Below are 24208 nucleotides of genomic sequence, written 5' to 3'. Positions count from 1 at the left end.
AAAAAAAAAAAAAAAAAAAAAAAAAAAAAAAAAAAAAAAAAAAAAAAAAAAAAAAAAAAAAAAAAAAAAAAAAAAAAAAAAAAAAAAAAAAAAACACTTTGCGGGACACTTTCTGTTGCGCAAATGTAGCATTCCTCGTCCCTTGACATTCAAAAAGTAGCTGCACGCCACTTTTGTTACCCAAGAGGATATTCCGAGAGATCAGAGGAGTGTTAAATCAAACCTAGATGGAATTTAGGATTGTTCTCTGATTGATCAATCATCGTTCTTCTTTTGATGCTCTGAGAATAAATGCCGGATAAATTTTGAGGGTGGACATCCAGACACTTCGCGGTAAGGCAAAATCTGTATACCCGTCCATTTGCGCGATTCCAGAAGTGGGAGCGTAGGTAACAAGGGGAAAGCCGGTCGTTGCTTTTTTCTTAAAAGCTCACAGGTGTGTAAAGTTGCTGAGCGGTAGCAAAGTGAATTCAAATACTGTCTTGAAGACCCTGTGATCAGAAATTCACACTCATGTTGTAGCTTAGGTAACGGGATGAGACAGCCATAACCGCAAGACCGAACCGTAAGCACTGAAGAACCTTCTTTTTTATGTTAAATATGTATAGTTCTGGAAACGCGGGATTAGTGCTTAGATCGGTAAACACCCTGAAATTGCAATCTGAGCCGATAAAAGACGTGCACATTGAAACAGACTTCTTCGCGTGGCGATCGAGCCTGACTTTCGTCTAGTGGAAGGTGAAGAAGTCGGTCACCCGAAACTTTTCTTTTTATCGACAGTCCATGGAAGGGAAAGAGCTCGGCAAATTCTTTCCGGGGTTTCTAGATAATTCAAATACAACCGCACTTTCGAGGATGATCTGCTCCGTCCATCATGCTGCGATCATAGTGATGGTCAAGCCGGTTCAAAGGTTACATCGCGTACATTATTTCCCATATCTGGCAATGCAATTCTTCGGGTATAAGACCTCTCTAGCATATACAATGTATCATGCAAGCAAAAACAACTTCGACGCGCAGAAACGACCAGTAAACAGTCCGATCGTCGCGTTGGACACATTTCTGACGTTTCAAAGGGAAAGGAAAAATACAGCACGTCTTTCGATCGCGCTAAATGCGCTCTGCTCAATCCGACCGTTCAGATCAAAAACTTGCGAGAAGAGAAAAGGCATGCGAGAAAGTAGCACGAGCTGATATCAGCAAAGCTGTTGAAGGTACTGCAGAGGCACATCGACTGAAAGATTTGTACACATACAGGCTGATGACAACACAATGGGTGTCGATGATCGCGTCAACATAAAGAAAAGCTCAAGCTTATCCTCAATTCTATCCTATCTCCGCTAAGTCCTCTTTAGGTCACAAATTCAGTCGCGCAGTATTTTTTGCAGAGAAATGAGGATACTGATTGTGGGTGGCGATCCCATCAACTCGAGGATATGTGAAAGTATGCTAAAGAAACGTTTTAGCGGTATCCTTGACGGGGATCAAATATTGATCATGCACTTTCTCTTTGTGGAAATTTAGATCTTGCAAATGACTGGCCATCAGTGGATGAAGAGGAACTCCAATCGACACTTGCTAAGATTCATTCCGGCATTGTACCAGGAGCGATTGAACTGGCATACATTTATTCTTTATTGGCTATTTGTGCAATCGCTTTGCCATCATCGCGTATATACAAGGCAAAAGGGCAAATTTTAGAAAAGGAAAATGTTTTAATTTTTATGCAAGAAGTTATTATGCTCATGAGGCATGCCACAAATCATACAAAGTACTTCGAAATTAATAATACAAACATTTTGCTTGAATGTAGGGTTTATAATGCTTTAGCATGGGTTTCCATGTATTCTCAACATCCAAAGGAAGCGCAATATTATAGTGAACAGACAATCTTTCGGCTCGTTTGGCAAATCTTATTGATGACTTCTCAGATGACGATAAACTTTATAGCAAAGAATTAATTCATAAACGCAATTTTTCTCGAACCTTTATTTTCGAAATCTTTTGTCAAGCCCAATGGATCAGTGTTAGTACAGGTACTCAAACGTCTATGCCTCGTCTGCCTGATGATGTTAGGAGCTATCTTCTCTCAGAAAAAAATCAAAAAGATTCATTTACATACACTTTTAGGGTTTGGAAAATGCATTCGTCCATATGGATTCGGAATGCTTTGATCAATCAAATAGAGAGAGAAGGAATTGAAAGAGAATCTGAAGAAAACATTGATGCAAAATCTTTGCAATTGATCAAAATGATGGAAACAGATGAAAGTGCAATTGAGGGAAGCACGCAGTTACTTAGAACAAATCTTTTCTTATCGGAAATTGGGAATAATTTGCATGATTTCATTGCTGGAAGAATGTATCATGCCAAACTTGCCGCTCGTTATTCATCTTATATCTTACGCAATATGATTGCATCACGCAGTTTACAAAGCAAAAAAATCAATGCAAATTTAAGTTCGGTTGCCCTCAATGCAGTTTATGGTTTAGTGAATGATTTACCAAAGATCATTGCATTACAACGTTCTCATTATCAATTTCCTGCTGTAAATCATTTCACCGGAAAGATGTTCGAAACTGCGATGCAAACTACGCTTAGTACAATTAATCGATTAGATGTAGTTCAAAATGAACCGCGATTAGTAGAACAAGTCTGCTCATTATTATACATTATTCCAAAATCTTGCACATTGATGAATCAATGCGGTCTAACAGGACCTTTTGGATTTGCATTACAATCAACTTTCACGCCCGTTTCGGTCAAGAGACCGATTAAAATGATCAACGACGGTTTATATTCTGATACAAACTTTTTGAATGATTCCTTAACACTTTCTGATAGAAGAACGCACGAAAAAAACTTGCAACTACAAAATTGAATCAAATTTTGAAAAAGCTTTAAAGAAAATCGTTCTACGACTCAAATTTTAAGCTTATAAGAGATCTAAAGATTGTTTAGACCAAATTCTATCCTTTTTACATGGAAGGATGTGTTTTCTTTCAAAATTACATCGTATATTACTTCGTGTTCATTCACAATAGAGAAATAGATTATCTCGGATTATACGGAGTTATTAATAACGCTAGCCCGTTCATGTTTAGCCTAATTGTGTGCGATTTGCCTGCTTTTTTGCGGCGGAACGAAATCATCTGAATGCCCTGTGTTGCGCAGCGCAGCGCACGGTATCCTCCGCCGTGGAAATAGAGCAACACCTTCTCGTGTAGCTTTGCTCGACCGAAGCTCAACTCTCCAACCCAGTACGCCGGAAAATGTGCGACGGTGCAGCCACCAGCGATATAGAGCTGTCGGATTCTACCAGACAGCTTTTCCGCTCCATTGATGGGGTTGATCCAAATTGCCCTAGCTCTTTGTCCTCCTGAAAATCTAGGTAGCTTGCTTTTATCCACCCAACCAGTTGTCTTGCCGAGACTACTACGATAATGGAAAAGATGCTTCAGCGAACTGATAAGTAATGCCTTTGCTAGTGACCATCGAATGGTGGGCTTAAAGATCTGCGGCGCTAAGCTAAATGCGACTATTCGAAGGGGCATTTGAATGAAGACCGTCTCGAGCACAAGAAAAACAAAGAGGAACGTACAGACTGGCTCTACAGTCCACCATGCTGGCCTGAGTGAAGTCGGGCACGTTTTCTGAGGGCTAGCGAATTTCTTGTTCATGATGCAGGATGTTCATAATATAATAAGCTGACAGTGAACGGAGAAGATCTTAGCTGCAGTCCTTTTACAAGTATTATCGGACTGGCAGACAATTATGAGACTATCAAATGCTTGAATTGGTGAGACTCTTGTGCTGAAGAGACAAATAAAGACTGAAATTGTCCACATGCTTAGAAGGCACTAATTCTGTATGATTGCCTAAACCTAAAAACTGAATGTGTTTTGCACAACGCTTAGTAGAACGCGTGGATGCCTAAACTTAACTAACTTGCCATGCTCGGCGCTGAAGTTCGGTATGTCAATGCTCTTTTTCGGGATAATACATCAGAAAAAGTAGAACCCGCGCATGATCGGCGGACATAAGCGGATAGTATATCAGAGTTGATTTATACAAATACTCTTTTCAAAATTTGCAGGGTCAAAAGGCCAGCTTGTGTTCGTTAGCATGGGAGAATGTGAAGAATAGCTTGAGCTCACACAGAGGCCACAGAACCTATAAGAGGCCTGCCTAACTTCACCTCCCCTCTCCCAAATCTTCGAGCATTACCTTGTCCTACACAACGTTGAAATCCACCTGTCTGCCGTCTTCATTTCATAAGTGCATAGGAATATGTTAAGTAAGTGGCGCAAAATTGGGCAAAAAGAACACCGGGAACAAAATGATGTCAATGAAATCTCCGTGAAGCACGCGATTACCATGGTGTTATTCTCAGCCTCACTGTTGTTCGCCGCTGTCTACGGATCTTAGAGCTTGACATTAGCATTACCACCTTCTGCCATACCGTCGCACTGGGTGAGAAGCGAACACACCGGAGCGGAGCCTTTTTGTTTCGACCTGGATGTCGAACAACCTGATATATACCATCGCGCACCAGGCATTGACCCCACGAGGCAGAGAACTGCATTCTGCGAGGATTTGGAAATCTTTCATGGGGAAGGACTCGAAGGATGGGCCATACTCAGCTGTGATGCAGGCCGTAATAAATGGAATACCGTTCTTGGGTGAGTGGGCGTAAGCCGAGATCGTAGTTACGCTGTGGCCTTCTTACTAATTTGTATACGATTGTATCGCAGACCTGTACTGGACCCTCATCCTAGGGGTGCCCTGTGGATGTACAATTACAAGGCTGCGGCTGAAGGGCATGTCGAAGGAAACAAGTCGTTTGAGCTCCCAGCCTTGCTTCGGCTCGACGGCTTTCCAAAAGAGTTCGACTTCCATCCGATTGGTGCAGATGCAGTGCCGGCTGTTGACAGTGCAAACGAAGAAACTAGGAAGCCAGCTAGATTGTTTGTGATTAATCATTCTGGTAAATGGTCTGCAATAGAAGTCTTTGATCTTTATCCTGCTCTCAAAGCATCCGAATGGAGTGCCAGTTACATACGCACTATTGATCACCCTTTAGCCGCACTTCAGCCCAACGCTCTTACCGCCCTCAGCCACAATGACATCCTGGTCACACAAGATCATCTTTTTGCTCTCCGCGCCAGGCCATTCTCGCAGCTTCGTCAAATATATTCATTTCTCTATGGTGAGCCAATGGGGAGCGCTTTGACGTGCTTTGCATCACTTCCGATTCTGCGCGGCTACCTGACTAAAATCGAAACAATTCTGGGATTACGAACCGGATTTGTCACCCGAGTGCAGATTGAAGAGGATCATGACCGCGTTTCCGTCTCTCTTTTCGATCGCGGTATCGCATTTGCGAATGGAATTGCCAGAAGCCCGAACGGTGAGATCGTGGCCGTGGCCTCGACAATGATGCCTGGCGTTCTCCTCTACGAACGTCAGCATACAAGTAAAGGCTTCGAATGGACCATCACAGATTACATATTCACCCCAAACATGGCTGACAACATCGCATTTTCACGAAATCTTGTTGCGTCGGAGCAAGGAGAAAGAAGCTATTTTGGCAATGGATCTCAACTTCTCGTTACTGGTGCTATCAGTGGTCCAATGATGGTGAGGTTTGCGAAAGATCCAAAAAACATGTCTAGAGCGTCACCATCCTGGGTGGTTGCAATCACACCAAAAGCAAAGGACGTTGAAAGAACTGAAGACAATGCACCATTGCCTGTGCAAGAGAGACTACTAGGTCTACATGACCGCTATGAAATTAAGACTCTATATCAAGGACACAAACCTACCCCTCTCTCGGCGCCTCACTACGGTTTTGGGCTTGTCGGTATCACTGCAGCTGCAGGCGCCTCAATGGATGTCACTGTTGGTGGCGGTACGCTTCTCGTCGCTGGAATTCTCTCCGACCCTGGTGTGATGATTTGCTATGGAGTCGGACAGTAGAGTGGAGCGTGACTGTCGATCGAAATACAGGCGCATCGGATTTGTCAGGCGTGTTTTTGAGATGTAAGGATTCATAATCACTATGTTTGCTGTGGGAGTTTTTGTCGAGAAGCTAGATACCCGATAACAAAGTACGGGCGGAACGTAGGCTGGGAAGCACCAACTAATTATTGTACTTCCCGGGAATTAGGAGCGGAGTTGTTGGACTCGCGTGCGGACTTCTATTCAAGAGGAATGATTGCGAGATTGCGAGATTTATAATCGACTAATAAACATTGCACGTTTGTTGCTGTCAGGAAAACTAGGGACACAGAATTCCTGCACCGAACAGAGCGCGATATACCAGGATGACACAAAAGGTGTGCTTTGTTCTTCATGTACTCTATTTCTAATCGCTGTCATATGCTTTTGTATCAAAATGCTCTACAAGCTGATGCTAAGCTCAGAAGGACTGTAATATAACGAAATGGAGGGATGATCGGAAGAGTGTACATGATGAAAAAGGAAGGATTTGATGCTGTTTTTACACAACCACATCGTACTGATTTCACCACTGCTGTTGTTGTAAATTGGGGTATGAAATTGGGCATGAGCTGCAAATTTGGAAGAAAAGTAGGCATAAAATCTTATTTACGTTCTTGATCTGGATGCAATTTAGGTCCGCATGTTAGACATCTTTTAATCAGTGATTGCTTAAGAAAGCTACAATGTGGTCTAAAGCGTTGGCTAGAAGAGAAAATTGTCGTGACTTGACCTTTATAGTGACCCGGTGCGTATAGTACATCTTTGAATCGGCTGAAGTTGGAACATCGCGTATGGGAAAGGGTGATTACTAAGGAACGTTGGGAAATGAGCTTGAACATCTGCCGTACTACCCCACTTCAGCATTATTCATCGATCTATCAATAGGCACTATATCTGAAACTTGTGGTATTTGAGGAATGAAACAACCTGGTGTAGTTGCCATAGAATGAAATAAGAAATGTACTTCAACACATCAGATCCGATCGTTGTTGTGAGAACGGTCTGCTGCTGATGCTCTGAAGTGGCGGTGGTGAGCGCTGTGCTTCGTGATACAAGGACAAAGTAACATGACATATTCGGGCACATTTGAAAGAGCGATTCTCTGCTTCTTCTTGATGTGTTCTGCTCTCGACATGGAAAGATGGCAAGAATTTTCTCGCCACTAGGAATGAGTTTTGCTTTTAATTCCATCGTCAGGCTATTTGTAATGGTTGTTATTCTTTGATTTGTCGTCTATCTCAAGCGCTTACAGCTGGGAAATATTAAAGTTTCTTTCCTATTATTTGGTCCAAACTCTCTACGTGCCAAAAGATTTGCGAGATAATTTCCATTGTCATATGACTCCGTGTCATGAACTTTTTGAACTACATTCCAAACAATCTAGCAGGCGGCCAAGAAGATAAATTTGGATGCGGTGATGCCTTTTGCTAAATTTGGAATTTTGTCTTTGAAGAAGCTAATTGATGTCTTTCGACAACACCCGAGAAAAGTTCAATTCACCTTGCAAAAAAGATCTGTTGCCACAGTGATTGACAAATTTGATCAACAAGTTCCCATATCCTCACAACACCGTGTGTTTTCGAGTTGATCATTCTGTCGTTAACTTCCCATTTTAATGAAATTATCTTTTTTGGGCGACATAACGTTTATCAAAGTCAAGCAGGAATGGCGTCGTGTTTTGAAGATAAAATTTGGGAACGATAGGTCGACTTTGATGTGTCTGTGCTGCTAGCTGTTGCGCATACTTTTATTCGATGCGTTAGCTGATCAATCAGGGGTGAATGTAGTTACAATATTCATAAGGTATATACATATATCGAATCACCAATTTTTACCGAAAGGAACATGCAAAGGTGCAAATGTTTCTTTCATTGCGAAAGACGCGCGTCGCATAGAACTCAAAAATTGTTAGCTTAAGAAAGCGCTGTATCAAGGATAGTATAATTATAAAATCAAAAAGCTCTACCTCTATATTACCTTGTACAAGCTAACACTTTCCTCTTACCAGAATAACAAGAATGGAACGCCCTCTCTGAGGCCTCTCACTTCAAGTTTTTAGTAGCATCAAGTCTATGGCTACATGAAATTCAATATCTATCTGTGGGCGAAGCAAGAAAGATTGTAAAAGTTCTTTATCCTCAGTGCGTTTTGCAAGATACTCCTATTTATACATTAAAATTGATAAAATATTCTATCCTATCTTCTCTTTTTCCTAACAGCTTACACGTAAATGATATTAAAGAAGGTACTATCGAACACAAATTCGATTGTTTTCAACGCGCTCACCAACAATGATTAGAAAATCTTCCAACATTTTTAGCATCAACCATAATATTTGGTTTTCGTTGGCCAAATTTTGCAAATTTGAATGGAAATTTCTGAATTCTATCTAAACTTGCTTATTATAAAGATTATGCGACAAGAGATCTCAAGAAAAGTGAAAAAGGAGCGAAAGTGGGAAATTCGAGCTTGTTATCCCAAATCATTGGAGCAACGATAACCTCGATCATTACTTGCAGTATTGGGTTCAACCCATAAAATTTTCCGAATAGAATGATGAGCATTCACTCGTCCTTGTGATCATGTTCCTGGTGATAGTCTGTTCGCCGCTGAAACGATTCAAATACTGCAATACCTGATCTAACTTGCAGTATATATATATATATGCGTGTTCTTGTGTGCGCTTGGCATGCATGCCTTTTAACAAGCAGAGGGAATCTTCACAGAAACTCTGCTTTTGTGAAGTCGCCCACCTGGGAGCAGCATAATGTATCATGCGATGGCAGGAAAAGAAACTTGCCCCGCTAAATGCCTCCTCCTGACCCTTTCCATGAGAAGCATCACCTTCGGAATTTTACGTTTGAAGCCAAAAGAGACGTATTAACCTGTAGATCTATTTCAATACTGCAATGTATGGGGTCACGTTGATGCTCATCCGACATCGCTGTGAGCGCGACGAGCTTGAAGAATATCATTATATCGCAAGTTTTGATGTTGAGTACAACTATCTCATCAGGTGAAAGTAACATAGCAGGTGAAGTGTTGGCATGTTCACGGAGATAATTTCTATTAAGCGCTACGGAATTTCCTATTCCGACCCTATATCGCAGAAGCTCTCATTCAGCATTCTTCCTCCACATTTTCAAGATGACAATGAGATCATCTACAATACAATAAAATTTCGAAAGTCGACAAGCTTCACCTTCATTTATAATATTGGACCTAAGTCTTCCGCCAATTTTAGACTATAATTGTGATGTTTTGGTAGATTTCTCCGAAAATACAGAAGCGGAGTTTGCGGCAAAATGTGTGATCGTTCCGAGGTGCTTATCTGCTTTGTTCTTGTAGAATGGTGGCGGTACGCAAAATGACCGAAGTCTAAATTTGATTTTTAAGCACAGAGACACGGCGTCTGTAAGTACTTCTGAGGAAAGATTAACAACCGCGAATATCATCTAAATAAAGCTTGTAAAGTTAGTAACTTTCTGTACTTTGTTTACAAAATTCTTTCCTACCAAACCTGATCAGAATGCCTACTGAGCCGTACTCATCTAAATCTTTCTTTCAGTACTTTTGAGCATCAAAATTTGTGGCATCCTGTAGTATGAACACAAATATTTGTTTTCTGGGTGACGTGTAAGCTTTTGGTCTTGGAGACCAGGCCCATTAACGTTTATAGCAACGGTGATCATACTTCCATCAATCGCAAAGTTACTAAATTCTACACGATAATACGTGCAATCTCAAGAATTCTTCATTCACGAAACGGCACACGCAAAATACTTCAGCTCTACTCTTCGTGACATAGAGGATAGGAAAAGCATCGCGACGGAGAAAGTATGAAATAAAGCCCTACTTTATATTAGCCACAAAGACGCAGAACCAGAGGTCAAATATAACATTCCAACCGTAATGAATAAGATATTGGAATAGGTAAGACAACGGAAAGCTTTTTCTTCAGTGAAAGTCGTGGGTTGGCAAACGCAGCTATTATGAAGCATAGAAAATTGGGTGGCTAATTGACTTGCGCAGGGATCAATAATGCTGAAGTACGGTTGGCCTCGCATCCGTCCCAATGTGGGGGAAAGTTTGCCAGGCCCTCCCACCCAAGCTTGAGGAAAGCCAATAGCAAGGCTGGTTCGATCTTTTCCGCTGTAGATAGGATGCATTTGGTATTGTTGAGGGCCCAAACGAAGCTCGGCTAGCATCTCGTTTGACTCATCTCAAACATGTAGTGATCGAGCACTACATAAATTTTTGCTGAGCTTTTCCCTACATTACCGTTTCTTCCGCAGAAAGGGTAATACACTCATCAATAACAGCCAGACAATCGAATGAGGTCACACATTATATCACTTACTTTCTACTGCACCATGCGAAATGTAACGTACTTGTGATCGTACTTGTAGGGTTTGTCGCGCTTGCAAGAATGTATCTTGCATGGAAATTATGTCAGGTTTGTCAAAACTTCTTGCGTGCTGCAAGTTTTCCATCCTTATAGGTGTCCTGCCGCGCCTCTATCGTCACGGAGAAGCTAAGATTGTAGGACCTGGGGAAAGACGAGACAGCGATCTCTTATCGCCGCGTAGCACTAAACTGATTAGATGCTCAAGCTCGTTTACGTGAAGCGGGAGAACGTGAGCCAAGGTTGACTTGCATACATACATCTTAATACATATAAGCAACTAGGCCTATCTGCAGTGGCGTGCGCTGCCACGCGAGTTAGAAGGTATTCGCTGAAACGAATAGGAAGAGATCTAAAACCTCCCCTTCCTTCGATCATCTTACCTCGTAAACCAGATTGAATCGATCGTGATCACTATCAGACTTTAATCACCCTCTCTTATCGGCCAGATTAAATTGATTGCTATCATCATGCAGACCAATGTTCCTTAGCAAACTTTTGGCTCCTAATTCTCACAATTCATGACTTCCCTCACATCCATTGCAAGTGCAAGTGATGATATACCCGTCACAGTCAAGGTATATTTTGACATCGAGCATGATAACAAGGACTTAGGCCGCATAGTCATGGGCTTATTTGGCATGTACTCCGATTTAGACTTTGTACGTTTACAACCACATTAAGCATATGTTTGAAAAAATATTTCAATTTTGCAAACACTAAGTGCATACCAAAATTCATAATTCACCTCGGTGGTTATTCGGGACGGTAATACTCGGATTTGAGTCGTGTTGTTTCTACAAGGCGTTTTGTTTCTCACTCACCTATGAAAATTATATCAACTTGCAGCAAGTTTGCTTTGGTTCTGGGACGATAATGGCCAAAATCTCGCCCGTGGTACTTGGTGTAAATCCGCGTTTAGCTTCTTCAGCCTGTCAGGAAGCACCATGCGTACGCCAAGCCTACAGCATGGCAACAGTTTCCTGTATACTTTTGTGGCGATCGTTTAAGCGGACGGAAAGAGAGTTACAAGAATTAGGTGATTGAAAAGGACTTTGATAAATTAGCTTTTAACTCATGCATAGCCTCCACGATACCGTGTCACTGGTCTTTGCCGGATCTAGCAATATGCTGCTTGAAGCAAGTTTTGTGCTCCATCCTGCGCACAGAAAAATGCTGAGGATAGAATTTGAAATTGTGTGAGACACGTGAGCTCAGAAAAAATCAACAATAACCTAGCCAGTATTTTTAGCCCTGTTCACCAACAAGAGCAGGGATAGGATGATTAGCGGGTTGGATGCAGGCAACGTTGTACATGTGCAAAGAAGCCCACAGTACTCTTTTCTATCTATGCTGCTTAAGACCGGAACAGATCTTAGTGCGCTTTCTGCAGCCGATTTCGAATTGGGTACTCACTTTGTTTTCAGATCTGGATTTGTGATACACCATTCAATTTCTGCAACAAAAATCCGATAAACAAGGCAGAGGATATCATCAGCCTTGCGACAATCTCTTCTATTCGACATGGTGAAACTCAGAGCGCTATCACCAAATTCCATCATTTCAAACGGTGATGGAATGCCTGAGAGCAGAATTGATCAGTCTAGATCTATTGCATGGAAATATGACCAAAATAATACGCGCAGCTGGAATAGAATTAAAAAGTGGAAAGCAACAATCACAGCTTGCTACATGTCATCTTTGATTTCCGTTGCTGCTTCTGCCTATTCCCAAGCGATGGATGGCATTCAAGCTGATCTGCATTCTTCCCAACTTCTAAAAGTCAGTGGAATTTCCTTTTTTACCTTTGCTGTTGCCATTTTTCCCACCATTTTGGCTCCATTGGGCGAACAATTTGGAAGAAGACCGGTGTACGTGATCACATTTGCCTTATTTTTTTCTCTTTCATACCGAATGCTTTAGCTAAGAATATACAAACAGTATTAATTTCTCGCTTCATATGCGGAGCTATGGGCTCTGCAGGTTCAACGATGGTAGGCGGAACTCTTTCGGATATTTGGGAACCTGAAGAGCGTCAAGTACCGATGGCATTATTCGCTTTGAGCGCTTTGCTGGGTACACCGATGGGCTTGATAGGCTTTTCATGGGCAGGTGGGTTGACGTCATGGAGATGGATTTTCTGGGTTGTGCTCATTTTAGCTGCACCTTCATTTCTTGTCATACTTTTGTTCTTTCGGCAGGAGAGTCTAACAAGAGAAATGCGAGAAAAAATCCGTCAAATGCAAATGTCTGCCGAAGCTGATCAGAACTCGAGCTTCGGGAGAAATTCAAAACGTATGCTGAAGCCTCTTTTCTTTCTGGCAACAGAGCCCATCACTCTGATGCTCAGCTTATGGATCGCATTTGCATGGGGAACGCTTTACCTATTCTTAGAATCAGTACCAATGGTGTTCGCGCCTTATGATTTCACACACGATAACAAGTCGCGCGGCCTCTCGTTCGCAGGCATTGGCATTGGCGCATTGATAGGCTTCGCTCTGCATATACTTATCTTACGTACGCGAAAACCGGTCACAAAGCCTGAACAACGATTATTTGAAGCATGTGTCGGGGCAATAGTATTTCCGGTAGGGTTTGTTTTTTCGCATGGACAGCCAAGCCTGACAAAATTCATTGGATTCTTCCTCAAATTGGAACATCCGTCATCATGATTGGATTATTTCTGGTTTATATTTGCGTATTTGATTACTTTGCAGATTGCTATGGCTCATACACATCTTCTGCCACTGCCGCTCAAAGTTTATTGCGCAACATCCTTGCAACAGCACTCCCTCTCATTGCCGACAAAATGTATCATACTCTTACATTTCCGTGGGCGTCATCTTTGTTGGGTTTTTGTGCACTGGTGCTTGCGTCTGCGCCCTATCTACTTCTGTGGAAAGGAAAATTGTTGCGGGAACGTTCGCTTTTTGCCTCCAACCAACTAGGATGCCTATAAGAAAATCGTAAATAATTATTTGAAGTTCCAATCTATTTAAATTTCTTTCACTGCAGAGCTCCGACCTTTTTCTGCGGCGAAGCGATGTGTTTCGCTTGAGGAAATGGCTAGAAATTCCAGCAGCTACGCTCTTGGGAGAAAATTGAAGATCTGGAAAACATGTAGCGCCAATTTTTGATTTTTCCTTTTCCGTGCGGAACAATAGCCGTCCCTTTAATTACATAAAATATGCTGTCAGGGCCCATAGGGTCGAACGACTTTTACAAGCGAGTATCTGCTCTTCATCTGCAGAATAATTTATGCGTAAAGATGGAGCAAGGGAGCAAATCGGCAAACAATACCTTTCTCCACTTATCACATCCGGAGAAGATGACGAAAGCCTGACGCACATCGTATACAGTATTTTGCAACATGCTGTCATATGCCGTAAAAGGCAATACTATATAGATACTTCCTGCTATTCTAATCCATCCGTACTTTACACTGTACTCATCCCTTCTTCGAAAGCTCTAATTAGGATTACATTTACCATGCGTCTGTCATAGCTTCGAACTTCATGTCTTAAAATTTGGAATTCTGAGACGTTTATGAAACATCATATTTTGATCTATAATTTTCATCTCTTACTTTCATATGATGTAGGATCAGTGTTAAATTTACTTTGCATGTTCGTGTCAATTGAAGGCTGGGAGATATCGGGCGATTATATATTTGAGATTACTACTATGACATTTAAGTAATTCTGAGAAACCTTGAATTCCGAGCTAGTAGTATATGGATTCATCGTTCTGGTACACCGCTTTCTTATACTTAATCATTTTAAAGAGCTACGACATGGCTAATATACATGATATGTCGAAGATATAGCCGATGAAAATATTTCATTAATATTTCAGCGATATAGAGTTGTTTAATTTGCAAGTGGTGTAATAAACATTTGATCTGTCTGAGTGTAGGAGGGAATAGTTTGGGAATTTAAAGGCTAACTAGTTTTGAGGCCTAGCAGAAGATTTTGCGATAAGATAGATGCATTTCGTCCGAATAAAAGAGCGCATGTAGTAGTTCTGATATTCCTAATGTATATGAATAATATCAATTATGTAATTGCGGTTTAGTTTCACAACAATTTAAACCGCACAAAATCTGACATTTGAGAGGAAATGGCTTTTAAATACTTTTTGGAACGTTTCATCGCATTTTTGCTGGAATTGACGTAAAATTGAACCAGATCTGCGTCTGTAAAGCGCCTGAAGTTCTGTTAAGTAGGACGAAAACTTTATGCGTGACCATCCGGTAAGATAAGAGTGAAACAAACGCTAATAAATAAGATCAAGTGTATCCACTGATCTCTCGGAACTAGCAAAACGGCAGGCCAGCTTACATTTCGCTATTGGCTCATGAGTGAGCAGGAGTAGCGACTGTGTTGGGAGAAGACATTCAACAAGAAATGATAATGGCAAGCCATCTTTTCATCTGTTACAAGTATGAGAAAATACTCTGGGTCGTCGAGATTTTTGACAGGATTTCAGACAAGCCTGGCCGCTGAAGAAACTCTGTCGCATGCGATTCCGCTTAACGAATGTCATCGAAATGGAATATGTATAACTCCAAGAGACGCAGCAGTTTGAATTGTGAAAGAACTAGTCGTGAAATAGACTAGCGACGATTTTCCATCTGAGAAAAAGAACACCAACTTTAATTTGACAATCACTCCAAAGAATTTTTCTTCAAAGCTAGTCAAAACTATTGTGAACGCAAAGATTGCAGGAAAATCAGAGCTATTGTGAATGCAGAGGTTAGAAAAAAATTTAAGGGAACATCTCATGCCCCAAAAATTCGTTTTCAATTTGAAATTGTACAAATTTGATATGTTGGCAAAGTCACAGGATTCACCTTTGCGCAATTTCAAATTTAGGTCGGCGCTGCCGCCCCCGTTCTGGAATAAATCAAAGTTCAGTGCGAGCTGGGCACAGGGTCGATCTGATCATCACGGTCCGTAACCTCTTTATAAATTGGCTCAACTTCCTTTCGCCGTAATTCCTTTTCCCACAGGGGTACTTCATGTCCGCAAGTCTTTTTCTTCGTTTTCCTTTTCGATCTACAAGATCTTTTCATACATTCTCTCGGATTTCAATAATGGATGATCGCAGCGAACATAAGATCTTCTTGCAAAATTTGAAAAATGTGGACATGTCACTCGATAATGATTGGTGCTATAAAATTGCAAGTGAGAAAGGCAACGATGAGCTTGCCAAAACAAGGGTGATGCAAGAAAATCTCGCAAACCCACTTCGCGTTCTAGTTCTTTACGGGTCAAATAGGGAAAAGTAAGTTTGTAGTCTGTGTTATTGCGATGTCACTGTAGACGGCTGGCTGAGCGCTCAAACGCATCTTGAATGAAACAGATCTTATTCTCGCTTGCTGTCTTTCGAAGTTGCAAGGCTTTTACATTATCTTGGGTGTGATGTTCGCGTCTATGATCCGAGGGGCCTCCCGCTCCGGGACGATCCTAGCATTTCCACATCGACGCATCCGAAAGTAAACGAGCTTCTCGATTGTATCGCATGGAGCCAAGCGCAGTTCTGGTGTTCTCCAGAGCAGCATGGCAATATGACAGGTATTATGAAGACAATGATCGACCATATTCCCCTAAGCAGTCAGGCTATACGCCCTACTCAAGGAAAAGTTCTAGCAATTGCTCAGGTGAGCGGTGGTTCACAGTCCTTCAATGCTTTGAATTCAATGCGCATACTTGGCCGATGGATGAGGATGTTCACCATTCCCAATCAAGCTTCGTTACCAAAAGCATACACTCAATTCACCGCAGAAGGTAGACTTACCAATTCGTCAAACAGAAGCCGTCTCGTGGATGTCGTAGAAGAATTGGTGAAGATCTCTTGTATTTTGCAAGACCACCAAGCGATACTAGGCGATCGCTTCAGCGAACGGAAAGAGAGTTACAAGAATTAGGTGATTGAAAAGGACTTTGATGAATTAGCTTTTGACTCATGCATAGCCTCCACGAGACCGTGTCACTGGTCTCTGCCAGTTGCTGCTTAAAGCAAGTTTCGTACTCCATCCTGCGCCCAGAAAAATGCTGAAGATAAAATTTGAAATTGTGTGAGACACGCGGATCGAGCTCAGAATCTTTCTAGTTGTTGCTTTCTCGAAAATCACAAACCCTTGAACACTCTGATAATTCGAGAAGGAGGATTCTTTCCACACTGGGAAGCGAGTGATTTCACATCCTTTGCCCATTCCGAGATAGATGGACATGTCTCTTGCTCTTCGAAGACTGACAGGTTTGTGTGCTTAGAATAAGCACGTACAGGAGAATTCTCGGTGCATACGCTATTAGAAGCTCTGCGGTAAAACTTAGAGGCGCTTGTTCGCGTGTAAAAGTACTGCTTTCTGAAGAGGATGATTAAGAGCTGTATGATAGGGGATGGGAACCGTCTCGAAGAAGATTTTGGTTGTCTGTCATGTCCAAATGTGCTGACGAGTGTAGCGCGTTCCAACGCAAATAGCTCCCGCACCCTATACTGCAAGGCGTAAATTGCAGAGCTTTGATTATCGAGCTACGCACTGCGCAAGTATTTTCCACATGTGTCAAGCCTTCTTACTTCCACCATTGATGTATTGAGAAGTCCAACGCATCCTGACGACCAGGGTTTTAGAAACTAATTTGAGATGGCTCGCGGTCGACGTGAGGATCCGAGTGCCAATCCGTCAAGACAACTTCAAAATTCTCGAGCTTTTAGGAATCGTCGAGCATGTCTCATAATAAGTCTTGAGGCCAAAGTGCACCAACTCGAGATAGATAATGCCTCCCTACGTGCGAGGCTTGATCAATGTACCAAAAGTATGTCTCATCTTCGGCAAGGGCCAACTCAAGCTTTCAGCTTATCATGAAGAGATCACTCACCTCTCTTTATCACTTTAAATAGCAGACGTTACAACAAGCGCCTGTCAAGAATGTGCTCGAGTCAAATTAGAAATAGGAAAAGTTGTACGTTCTGCCTCAATCACTTTTTCTTGAACAGACGCAATTGACCAATCTATTTTACCTTCATAATTTTCTACCAGCTGCATGCTCTGAATGGTGCATCTCAAATAGCAAGTAACCTCATCCGCCCAGAATTACCAGCTGGTGAGCCAAAGGTCTACTCGTCTAATGAAACAAGGTTGCGACCGCACTTTTGCGAAAACGATCAAGAGGGTGCTCCTCTCTTGTATGGCGGAGATGCCCTTGATACCGAGAACCTACCTCGGATTGCAAGTGACACGAATCGGGCTCCGGAAATAAATTTAACGAAAGAAACACAATTGACTGAGCAGCAGTGGGATCAAGCCCTGACACAGCTTGGCGGAGATACCAGCAAATGTTGCGCTGGATTTTTCGATTGCAGTGTCGAAGAGAGTATTGCCGCTGAAGCAAAGCAGCAAGAGATCGTCTGAGTTCTATCATCTCTTTCTTATTGAAGTTCCCGCTAATTTCTGAAGTGAAGCTCCGTCTACATGTTTGGTTGAGTGCCTTAGGTGGTTTTTGAAGATGGTTTAGCGTGACAAAAATGTACTATGATTTCCGAATCTTTTCCTGCATATGTCGTGCATTTTGCAGCTGCTGTTCTAGCTGGATCTTTAGGACAGGTGCTGAGGTCTGAATGTAGCAAAAATGCTGAGATATGCTCTCGCAATTCGAATTTGTAATTACGCTGAGCCGCGAGGGCATTGGATTGTTATGGTTTCATCTAAGGTTTAATCAATTCAGCAAGGCCATTTACGATCTGTCATTATGAATAGGGGATCTTCCATAGTATGTCCATTCTATAAACATTTCACTATTTTTTGGAGGCATACGTCGAAGGAACTGTCTACGAAAAAGGTGTCATGAAAACAAAAGGACTACAACTGAATCGATTTCAAGCCATTTGCTTGTCCTCTGGCCTTAAGGCTACCGCTTCCATAAACCTCCTCCCACCGCAGGATACCGCCTTGTAATATAGCGACGCGCTTTTCGCGGCCAAAACTTCCATCACGCTCTTGTTTTCGAAGAGCTTCTACAAACCAACGAGCTGCGCGGGGCCCTCGTCCTACAGACTTGCTACAATGGAAGATAAAGAAGGGTATGTGAGATAGTGCAACTGTCAATGATTCCAAGCTGACATGGAGAGATTGCGCTGGAAAGTTCACGGCGCCGGGTATCATGTTCTGTCGACGTACGCAAAGCGAAGTCAGCCGGTATTCACTCTTATTTCCATTTTCACAAATTGCAGACTCACAGAGCAATCGGCTCGACGAACATCAATGACAAGGAAATCTTTTCCAGCTTGTCCTCCGCTTTGTAGACTCGCAAGCTCTTGCACAGTGATCAGGGGGAGCTCCGTTTCACGTTCATTCGCTTTTTCGTACACGTCATACCAATTCTTGCTGTCAATAGGGTGTTCTGATGTCATGATAAACTGTACCTTGGTGGTTGAGGCATTGGAAGTTGAAGCAAAAAACTCAGGTGGAAGGAAATTCCTCACAAACACTCTCACAAACACTCTCGGCGGGAATCAAGGAACAAGCGTTGTGATTTGCACGTAACTCGATCACCTATTGTCAAAACAAAAAATGAGATTGGGGAACTAGACACAGTTCTGGCCATTCTTGCGCACGTACTTTTAGCATTGTGCTTCTCCACAGCATTTTAAAGTCGTACTGAGCCTTAGCGTTGTAGAGCGCGAGATTTTGCGACGCGCTCTATCGAATCAGCAGAAATTTGAAATCAGTTTCCATTCAAACGCGGCAAAAGCGTATAATTTCAAATTGTATTAATCGAATTCAGCTTCCTCCCTTACACGGACGGACAAGTCTATAGCTGTCGCCAGAACAGTGTTTTGCAGTTGTGCTCGGCGGGTGCTTATGCCCAAACATTTTTAATCCTAGAGAATTTCAAATTATTGCTATCACCTTTTTCATCTTCTTTCTCGCATTCTTCGACTGCTTTTGGCAATCTATAAGGATGACTTGTCTTCTTGAGGCTACTTTCTGACTACTTGTGAAAGGTTAAATACGGCTCGTTTCTGCGTAACAAGAAGAGCTTAGCCTCACCGATCATCAGTTTCGACCTACTAGCCTATCATACAAGCCGTCAAATGGAAAGCAGTAACATGCGGACGAAGGACGAGGGTCATGAAGGTGGCGAAGGAAGAATGCAAACGTGTAAACAAGTTGGTGGCGTGCCGTCCAGTGGAGAGATGAAAGAAGAGAGCGACATTTCCAACCTCACAGCAAAGAACATTTTATCAGGATTGGGTTGGCTCGATCGATTTCTTTCATTGTTCATCATTTTGGCGATGATTTTAGGTGTTGTCATTGGTGTGTTTGCGCCAAATGTCAGAGAACATTTGAATAAAGGCAATCTCAATGGCGTGTCAGCGCCTCTGGTCGTTGGTCTGATCGTTATGATGTGGCCGATTTTAACAAAGGTGAGTTCTGCGAGGTGGTTTGTGATGACGTCTTGGTGCGATCTGTCATTTATTGAGCACTCATCTCATCCGTCATCCAGGTGCCGTACGAGACGTTCAGAACGACATTCAGGGGCTCGAAAATTTGGTTGCAAATTTTCATGTCTCTATTGCTGAACTGGATTCTTGGTCCTTTCTTGATGTTGGGTATAGCTTGGGCAACATTGCCAGACCTGGAAGAGTATCGGATTGGCATCATTATGGTTGGCTTGGCTCGCTGCATTGCCATGGTGATGATTTGGAACAAGATTGCACGCGGTGACCCGAACGTTTGCGCAATTCTAGTTATCTTGAATTCAATATTGCAAATTGTCTTATATGCTCCTTACTGTATCTGGTTTATCAACGTGATCTCGGGTTCTCGAAACTTTACACTCGACTATGCAGACACTGCGATTTCCGTTTTGATTTACCTCGGCATACCTCTGATTGCGGGTGGTTCCACTCGTTTCTTCCTCATTGCCTTTGTGGGTCGCACCAATTTTGAGAAAAAATTCCTGCCATTCTTTGGTCCTCTCTCGCTTGTAGGCTTGCTCTACACTATAATCATCATCTTTGCCGAGCAAGCAAGACACATATTGGATAATTTGGGGCCTACTTTTCGCACTTTCGTACCATTAATTTTGTACTTTGCAATCATGTGGAGCATCGCTTTTTTTTCGGTATGGTACTTCAGTATACGTTATGGACACGCGAATTGGGGCTACCAGATGGCTGTCGTACAGGCGTTCACTGCGGGAAGTAACAATTTCGAGCTTGCCATTGCCGTATCCGTGTCGGTGTATGGAGCAGGATCAAATCAAGCACTCGCAGCAACTATTGGCCCTCTAGTGGAGGTCCCTGTCTTATTGTCTCTCTCGTGGATAGCTCTGTATGCGGGAAAAAAGCTCCGATGGTCTCGAACTGTTTGAGATGTAGTAATCGTAGCGTTGATTTATTTGCCACAATGCGGCCCACGTCTTTTTATACTGCAATTGTCTTCTCGAATTGAAAGTGTTCTTGATTGAGAGAGAGTAAGAAGAAGTTGTACAGACGTTTTGTTCCTATTCCAGCGTTCTTTTCATTTCGTTTGACTTTGCTTTTAAGGTGCGCACGCCCCCCCAAGAGAATATGTGCGCATAAACGCTCACAGTGCAGCGTAAACTCGAAAAGCAGAAAAGCAGGGCTTCATGGACCTATAGTATGCGTACAGTTGAGAGCCACGAAGGGAGAAGTAAAAATCAGCAGTTTTGATTTATCTTCACTATAAAAACTGTTTTGAAAGTGATCCTGGATCATGACCTCTATCGTAGAGACATAAAAGTGCCGAAAGAGATCGATGGTCTCCTTTTCTTCATCGTTTAATAACACATTTAGCTTTATCAAATCCGCCAATCGTTTCAATGATAATCGTAGACCGATAAATTTTCGTTAATTTCGGAGATATGTCGGACTGTACAGGCCTGAATACTCAAACGTATTATATCGAGGATTTCGAACACAGGAACTAAACAACAGTCAGCGCTAATTCCACTGTTCTTGACGATATTCATATTGATGAAAACAATAGTCAGCGTTATTTCAAGTGCTCCTGGTGATATTGATATTGATGAAAGTTTTCTAGCTTGTCTTAGGCAATTTAATATTCATGGCCTGGGATTCTACTTTAGTTCTTACGCATAAAGAGCTTTTAGGAGATGCAATATTACTACGATCTATAGACAGTACTAACTATATCGAATGGACTTTACTTACGCACAATGAGCTAAGGATTAACACAGCCCAAATTGTGAAGTCAACCCTGATCAATAGCTGGCGCGAAAGGCAAGTATCTTGATGGTAAAGACCAATCCTAAGGTCAAATGTTTAAATTCCACTATAATTAAACTAAGTTTCTCATTATCATAGACTTACGGTACCAACCATTATAGTATCCAGCTCAGGAAAATCCTTCATCTCATTGAATATAAGTAAGATACGGTTCGTTCGTTGGCCTAAATTTCTGCCTGGTTCAGCCCCTGTAACGATCACACTAGCTCACTCAAATATGAAGATAGAAAGAACAAGATCACAATCAAAGTAATCCATGGGAAAGTCGTTAGTATTGAAGAAACAAGCACTCTGTCCCTAAGACCAATATGAGAAAGAACAACAACAATTTTCGTGACCTCCTTTCGGAGGAGCTGAGACTAGTGCAACAAATACAAAAGCGAAGGACTGCCAAGATATTGTCTGAGAACCATGAACTGCAGCAGCTCGGCAAAAAAACGTGGATCTGTTCCTGAAATTGAGAAGACGAGAAGACTTCATCTGACATTTGACTTTGTGCCACAAACCATTGTACATAAAACTAGCAGGGGTTTACTTATCCAAATTTTCCAGTGCATCAGGCATGAATTGTTATGGCTGTGTACCAAAAGCCCTTTGATGCTTTCGCACAATATGTCCTTCAAGAAATCTGTGATTGCTTCATATCGGCTAGCTATAACGTGATGTGTGTCCGAGACATTTCAAGCAAACTTTTGCAGAGCTGCAGAGAAGAGGAGTATACGACTTTGATTCGCGAAGACTTTGGAGAAAAAGTGTCAGATACAAGCCTGTAGATCCGAAGTAATTAATTATGAGTCATCCTACATGATAAACTTTTCGATCGTTGATTGTATGTTTCAGTGCATGATTCATTCCCAGCCCAATTTGTGGGGAAAAGTTGAAGTTCATACTCATGCTGCTCGACAAAATAATGTAATTGCTCCAAGGATATCTTTTTGGTTTGTGTCATTCGTTTCAGCACATTAAAGGAGCGGGCTTGCAATAATCATAAATGCAGGTGAGTAATGGTGGCTGCGTCGCCAGCCATTGAGTGAGACGTTGAGTGGCAGACAAGGCTTTCTTCCACTGTACCGCTGGCGTTGAACCAAGGTTGACGACCAGTCTGCGCAGCGAGGGAGCGTTCCGTCAGCCAGTCATTGATCCATACTCTGTACAAGGGAAGGTATTCAGTTGCTACTTTCCAATCAAGTTCTCAGATAATTTCCATAGGTATATGCTAATGATGTGATACCAATTTGCCGTATAAGGGTTATTAATCTTTCCTTGGTCTATTTTTTGCCCTTCAGCTCAAGACATCATCCAAATTGCTATCGTATGTGACACCATCAGTTCCCCATGTCGTACGTCCTCAAAGACGTCGAAGTCTGGTGAACATGCTGACCAAAAATCGAAATATTCCATATTTGCTGCTCTCTACGTAATTATGAGCTATATGAGATTTCACCAAACATCACTGATACAATCCTTTTCTCGTTTTCCTACCATTGACATCCACGCCCGGAATTCTCCTCGGTTTGTATTTATGTAGATTGAGATTTCGTTAAGTTAAATAATGGCATCTAAACCTATGCTATTTAGTGAGCGTTTACCTGGTACCATTCTACCCGGCAAAAAATTCTGAGGTATAAGCTAAAGTAACGTAGAAAATGTTGGATGAAATTGACACTGCATGTCAGCACTTGGCAGAATATGACTTCAGTGATCAGCCTAAGTTTGTTGCGGAAGGTCTTCCACGGTGTTCTCATCCATATTCAAACTTTGCACAAACACTTGCAATTATTTAAAGTTGTTGAAAACCCAAGAACATTGCAAGTTTAGAAAAACTATTGCTAGCAGGAAGGAGGCGGGATCGAACGAAGGGAAAAGTAAGACATCTTTCGAATTGCTTACAATTTGGCCTACTACAAAGTATTCGAGAAAATTTACACTACACTTTGGGAACTTTCAAAAGCGGAACGCCGGCGAAATAAAAGGCCTAGATTCTATTGATTATTTCCATGGCAGTTTTAAGAGAGTCTGGGAACATAGGATTTCCAATTTGAGATAGCGAACTGCTTTGTGGCTATAATTCCTCAGCCCTATATGTACTCCAAAATATTCATACAACGCGGAATATGTCCGATAATGTTAATGTCGGATTCAGAGAAAGTTTAACACAGCCGAGAGGCTCGATTCCGCCTAATCCTTCGCTCCTAAAGCAACATCTGGAAGAAACGAGCGTAAGTGTTGCAAGTGCCCGAGAATAAAATGATTCTATCAGCTGAGTGGTCATTGAAAAGACTCTTGAAAAGACTCCTGAATGCATTGATAATAGGAATTAATCGTGGCACTTTGGTGATTCATGAGTAGAGTTATGCCGCAGACGCACGTATGAGAAAAAGTCGGTATTGCAAAATAAAAGCTAATTGCCAGCGGAAGCAGCTCATGTGTTTGTCTACCATACTGCGCTTCACACGTGAGCATCGCACTAATAACTTATCTCTGCCTTTACCTGCATCGAAAGTGCCCGATATGAAATTC

The 24208-nt window shown here is 42.0% G+C and overlaps 10 protein-coding genes across 10 annotated transcripts; 7 read left to right on the top strand and 3 right to left on the bottom strand.

The window, feature by feature from the left end:
• Nucleotides 1-1293: 1293 nt before the first annotated feature.
• FA14DRAFT_507 (uncharacterized protein) lies at nucleotides 1294-2070 on the top strand. The gene is made up of 2 exons (XM_025502436.1): nucleotides 1294-1444; nucleotides 1525-2070. Exons 1-2 carry the CDS (start codon nucleotides 1393-1395, stop codon nucleotides 1959-1961), a joined length of 489 nt encoding a protein of 162 aa, XP_025356756.1. The 5' UTR covers nucleotides 1294-1392; the 3' UTR covers nucleotides 1962-2070.
• On the top strand, nucleotides 1877-2881 carry FA14DRAFT_183024 (uncharacterized protein; the record flags this gene model as incomplete). Its single annotated transcript, XM_025501277.1, has 1 exon — nucleotides 1877-2881. Exon 1 carries the CDS (start codon nucleotides 2051-2053, stop codon nucleotides 2879-2881), a length of 831 nt encoding a protein of 276 aa, XP_025356755.1. The 5' UTR covers nucleotides 1877-2050.
• A 5-nt stretch (nucleotides 2882-2886) lies between these two features.
• FA14DRAFT_158981 (uncharacterized protein) lies at nucleotides 2887-3779 on the bottom strand. Its single transcript, XM_025498011.1, has one exon. It carries the CDS (start codon nucleotides 3678-3680, stop codon nucleotides 3054-3056), a length of 627 nt encoding a protein of 208 aa, XP_025356754.1. The 5' UTR covers nucleotides 3681-3779; the 3' UTR covers nucleotides 2887-3053.
• Nucleotides 3780-4290: 511 nt separating this feature from the next.
• Nucleotides 4291-6162, top strand: FA14DRAFT_169458 (uncharacterized protein; the record flags this gene model as incomplete). The annotated part of the gene is made up of 3 exons (XM_025500211.1): nucleotides 4291-4297; nucleotides 4556-4682; nucleotides 4755-6162. 3 exons carry the CDS (start codon nucleotides 4291-4293, stop codon nucleotides 5977-5979), a joined length of 1359 nt encoding a protein of 452 aa, XP_025356753.1. The 3' UTR covers nucleotides 5980-6162.
• A 3663-nt stretch (nucleotides 6163-9825) lies between these two features.
• On the bottom strand, nucleotides 9826-10327 carry FA14DRAFT_486 (uncharacterized protein). The gene has a single exon (XM_025502407.1). It carries the CDS (start codon nucleotides 10209-10211, stop codon nucleotides 9861-9863), a length of 351 nt encoding a protein of 116 aa, XP_025356752.1. The 5' UTR covers nucleotides 10212-10327; the 3' UTR covers nucleotides 9826-9860.
• Nucleotides 10328-11986: 1659 nt separating this feature from the next.
• Nucleotides 11987-13367, top strand: FA14DRAFT_162897 (MFS general substrate transporter; the record flags this gene model as incomplete). The annotated part of the gene is made up of 4 exons (XM_025499790.1): nucleotides 11987-12283; nucleotides 12337-12484; nucleotides 12506-12996; nucleotides 13029-13367. 4 exons carry the CDS (start codon nucleotides 11987-11989, stop codon nucleotides 13365-13367), a joined length of 1275 nt encoding a protein of 424 aa, XP_025356751.1.
• Nucleotides 13368-15557: 2190 nt separating this feature from the next.
• Nucleotides 15558-16337, top strand: FA14DRAFT_162896 (arsenate resistance ArsH; the record flags this gene model as incomplete). The annotated part of the gene is made up of 2 exons (XM_025499789.1): nucleotides 15558-15694; nucleotides 15773-16337. The coding sequence occupies 2 exons, from the start codon at nucleotides 15558-15560 to the stop codon at nucleotides 16335-16337; spliced, it is 702 nt and encodes a 233-aa protein (XP_025356750.1).
• A 360-nt stretch (nucleotides 16338-16697) lies between these two features.
• FA14DRAFT_303 (uncharacterized protein) lies at nucleotides 16698-17884 on the top strand. The gene is made up of 3 exons (XM_025502152.1): nucleotides 16698-17229; nucleotides 17318-17376; nucleotides 17454-17884. The coding sequence occupies exons 1-3, from the start codon at nucleotides 17058-17060 to the stop codon at nucleotides 17823-17825; spliced, it is 603 nt and encodes a 200-aa protein (XP_025356749.1). The 5' UTR covers nucleotides 16698-17057; the 3' UTR covers nucleotides 17826-17884.
• Nucleotides 17885-18053: 169 nt separating this feature from the next.
• FA14DRAFT_367 (Rhodanese-like protein) lies at nucleotides 18054-19182 on the bottom strand. Its single transcript, XM_025502245.1, has 2 exons — nucleotides 18671-19182; nucleotides 18054-18578 (listed from the first exon to the last, which is right to left on the bottom strand). The coding sequence occupies exons 1-2, from the start codon at nucleotides 18821-18823 to the stop codon at nucleotides 18273-18275; spliced, it is 459 nt and encodes a 152-aa protein (XP_025356748.1). The 5' UTR covers nucleotides 18824-19182; the 3' UTR covers nucleotides 18054-18272.
• A 50-nt stretch (nucleotides 19183-19232) lies between these two features.
• On the top strand, nucleotides 19233-21148 carry FA14DRAFT_346 (arsenical-resistance protein ACR3). The gene is made up of 2 exons (XM_025502223.1): nucleotides 19233-19840; nucleotides 19921-21148. Exons 1-2 carry the CDS (start codon nucleotides 19508-19510, stop codon nucleotides 20788-20790), a joined length of 1203 nt encoding a protein of 400 aa, XP_025356747.1. The 5' UTR covers nucleotides 19233-19507; the 3' UTR covers nucleotides 20791-21148.
• Nucleotides 21149-24208: the final 3060 nt, after the last annotated feature.

The sequence above is a fragment of the Meira miltonrushii genome (assembly GCF_003144205.1).
Source record: "Meira miltonrushii strain MCA 3882 unplaced genomic scaffold FA14scaffold_1, whole genome shotgun sequence".
NCBI lineage: Eukaryota > Fungi > Basidiomycota > Exobasidiomycetes > Exobasidiales > Brachybasidiaceae > Meira > Meira miltonrushii.
The sequence above is the reverse complement of the archived record's forward strand: the minus strand, read 5'-3'. Positions and strand labels throughout refer to the sequence as shown.

Bases quoted from the DNA above. Each gene is read 5' to 3' on its own strand.
- FA14DRAFT_367 (XM_025502245.1), bottom strand. From the start codon at position 18,823: ATGACATCAGAACACCCTATTGACAGCAAGAATTGGTATGACGTGTAC. The intron at 18,579-18,670 runs GTTCGTCGAGCC...GTACGTCGACAG, and splicing joins AAGATTTCCTTGTCATTGAT to AACATGATACCCGGCGCCGT.
- FA14DRAFT_303 (XM_025502152.1), top strand. From the start codon at position 17,058: ATGGCTCGCGGTCGACGTGAGGATCCGAGTGCCAATCCGTCAAGACAA. The intron at 17,230-17,317 runs GTATGTCTCATC...TTTAAATAGCAG, and splicing joins GCTTGATCAATGTACCAAAA to ACGTTACAACAAGCGCCTGT. The intron at 17,377-17,453 runs GTACGTTCTGCC...ATTTTCTACCAG, and splicing joins AATTAGAAATAGGAAAAGTT to CTGCATGCTCTGAATGGTGC.
- FA14DRAFT_486 (XM_025502407.1), bottom strand. From the start codon at position 10,211: ATGCTAGCCGAGCTTCGTTTGGGCCCTCAACAATACCAAATGCATCCT.
- FA14DRAFT_346 (XM_025502223.1), top strand. From the start codon at position 19,508: ATGGAAAGCAGTAACATGCGGACGAAGGACGAGGGTCATGAAGGTGGC. The intron at 19,841-19,920 runs GTGAGTTCTGCG...TCCGTCATCCAG, and splicing joins TGTGGCCGATTTTAACAAAG to GTGCCGTACGAGACGTTCAG.
- FA14DRAFT_158981 (XM_025498011.1), bottom strand. From the start codon at position 3,680: ATGAACAAGAAATTCGCTAGCCCTCAGAAAACGTGCCCGACTTCACTC.
- FA14DRAFT_507 (XM_025502436.1), top strand. From the start codon at position 1,393: ATGAGGATACTGATTGTGGGTGGCGATCCCATCAACTCGAGGATATGT. The intron at 1,445-1,524 runs GTATGCTAAAGA...GTGGAAATTTAG, and splicing joins CAACTCGAGGATATGTGAAA to ATCTTGCAAATGACTGGCCA.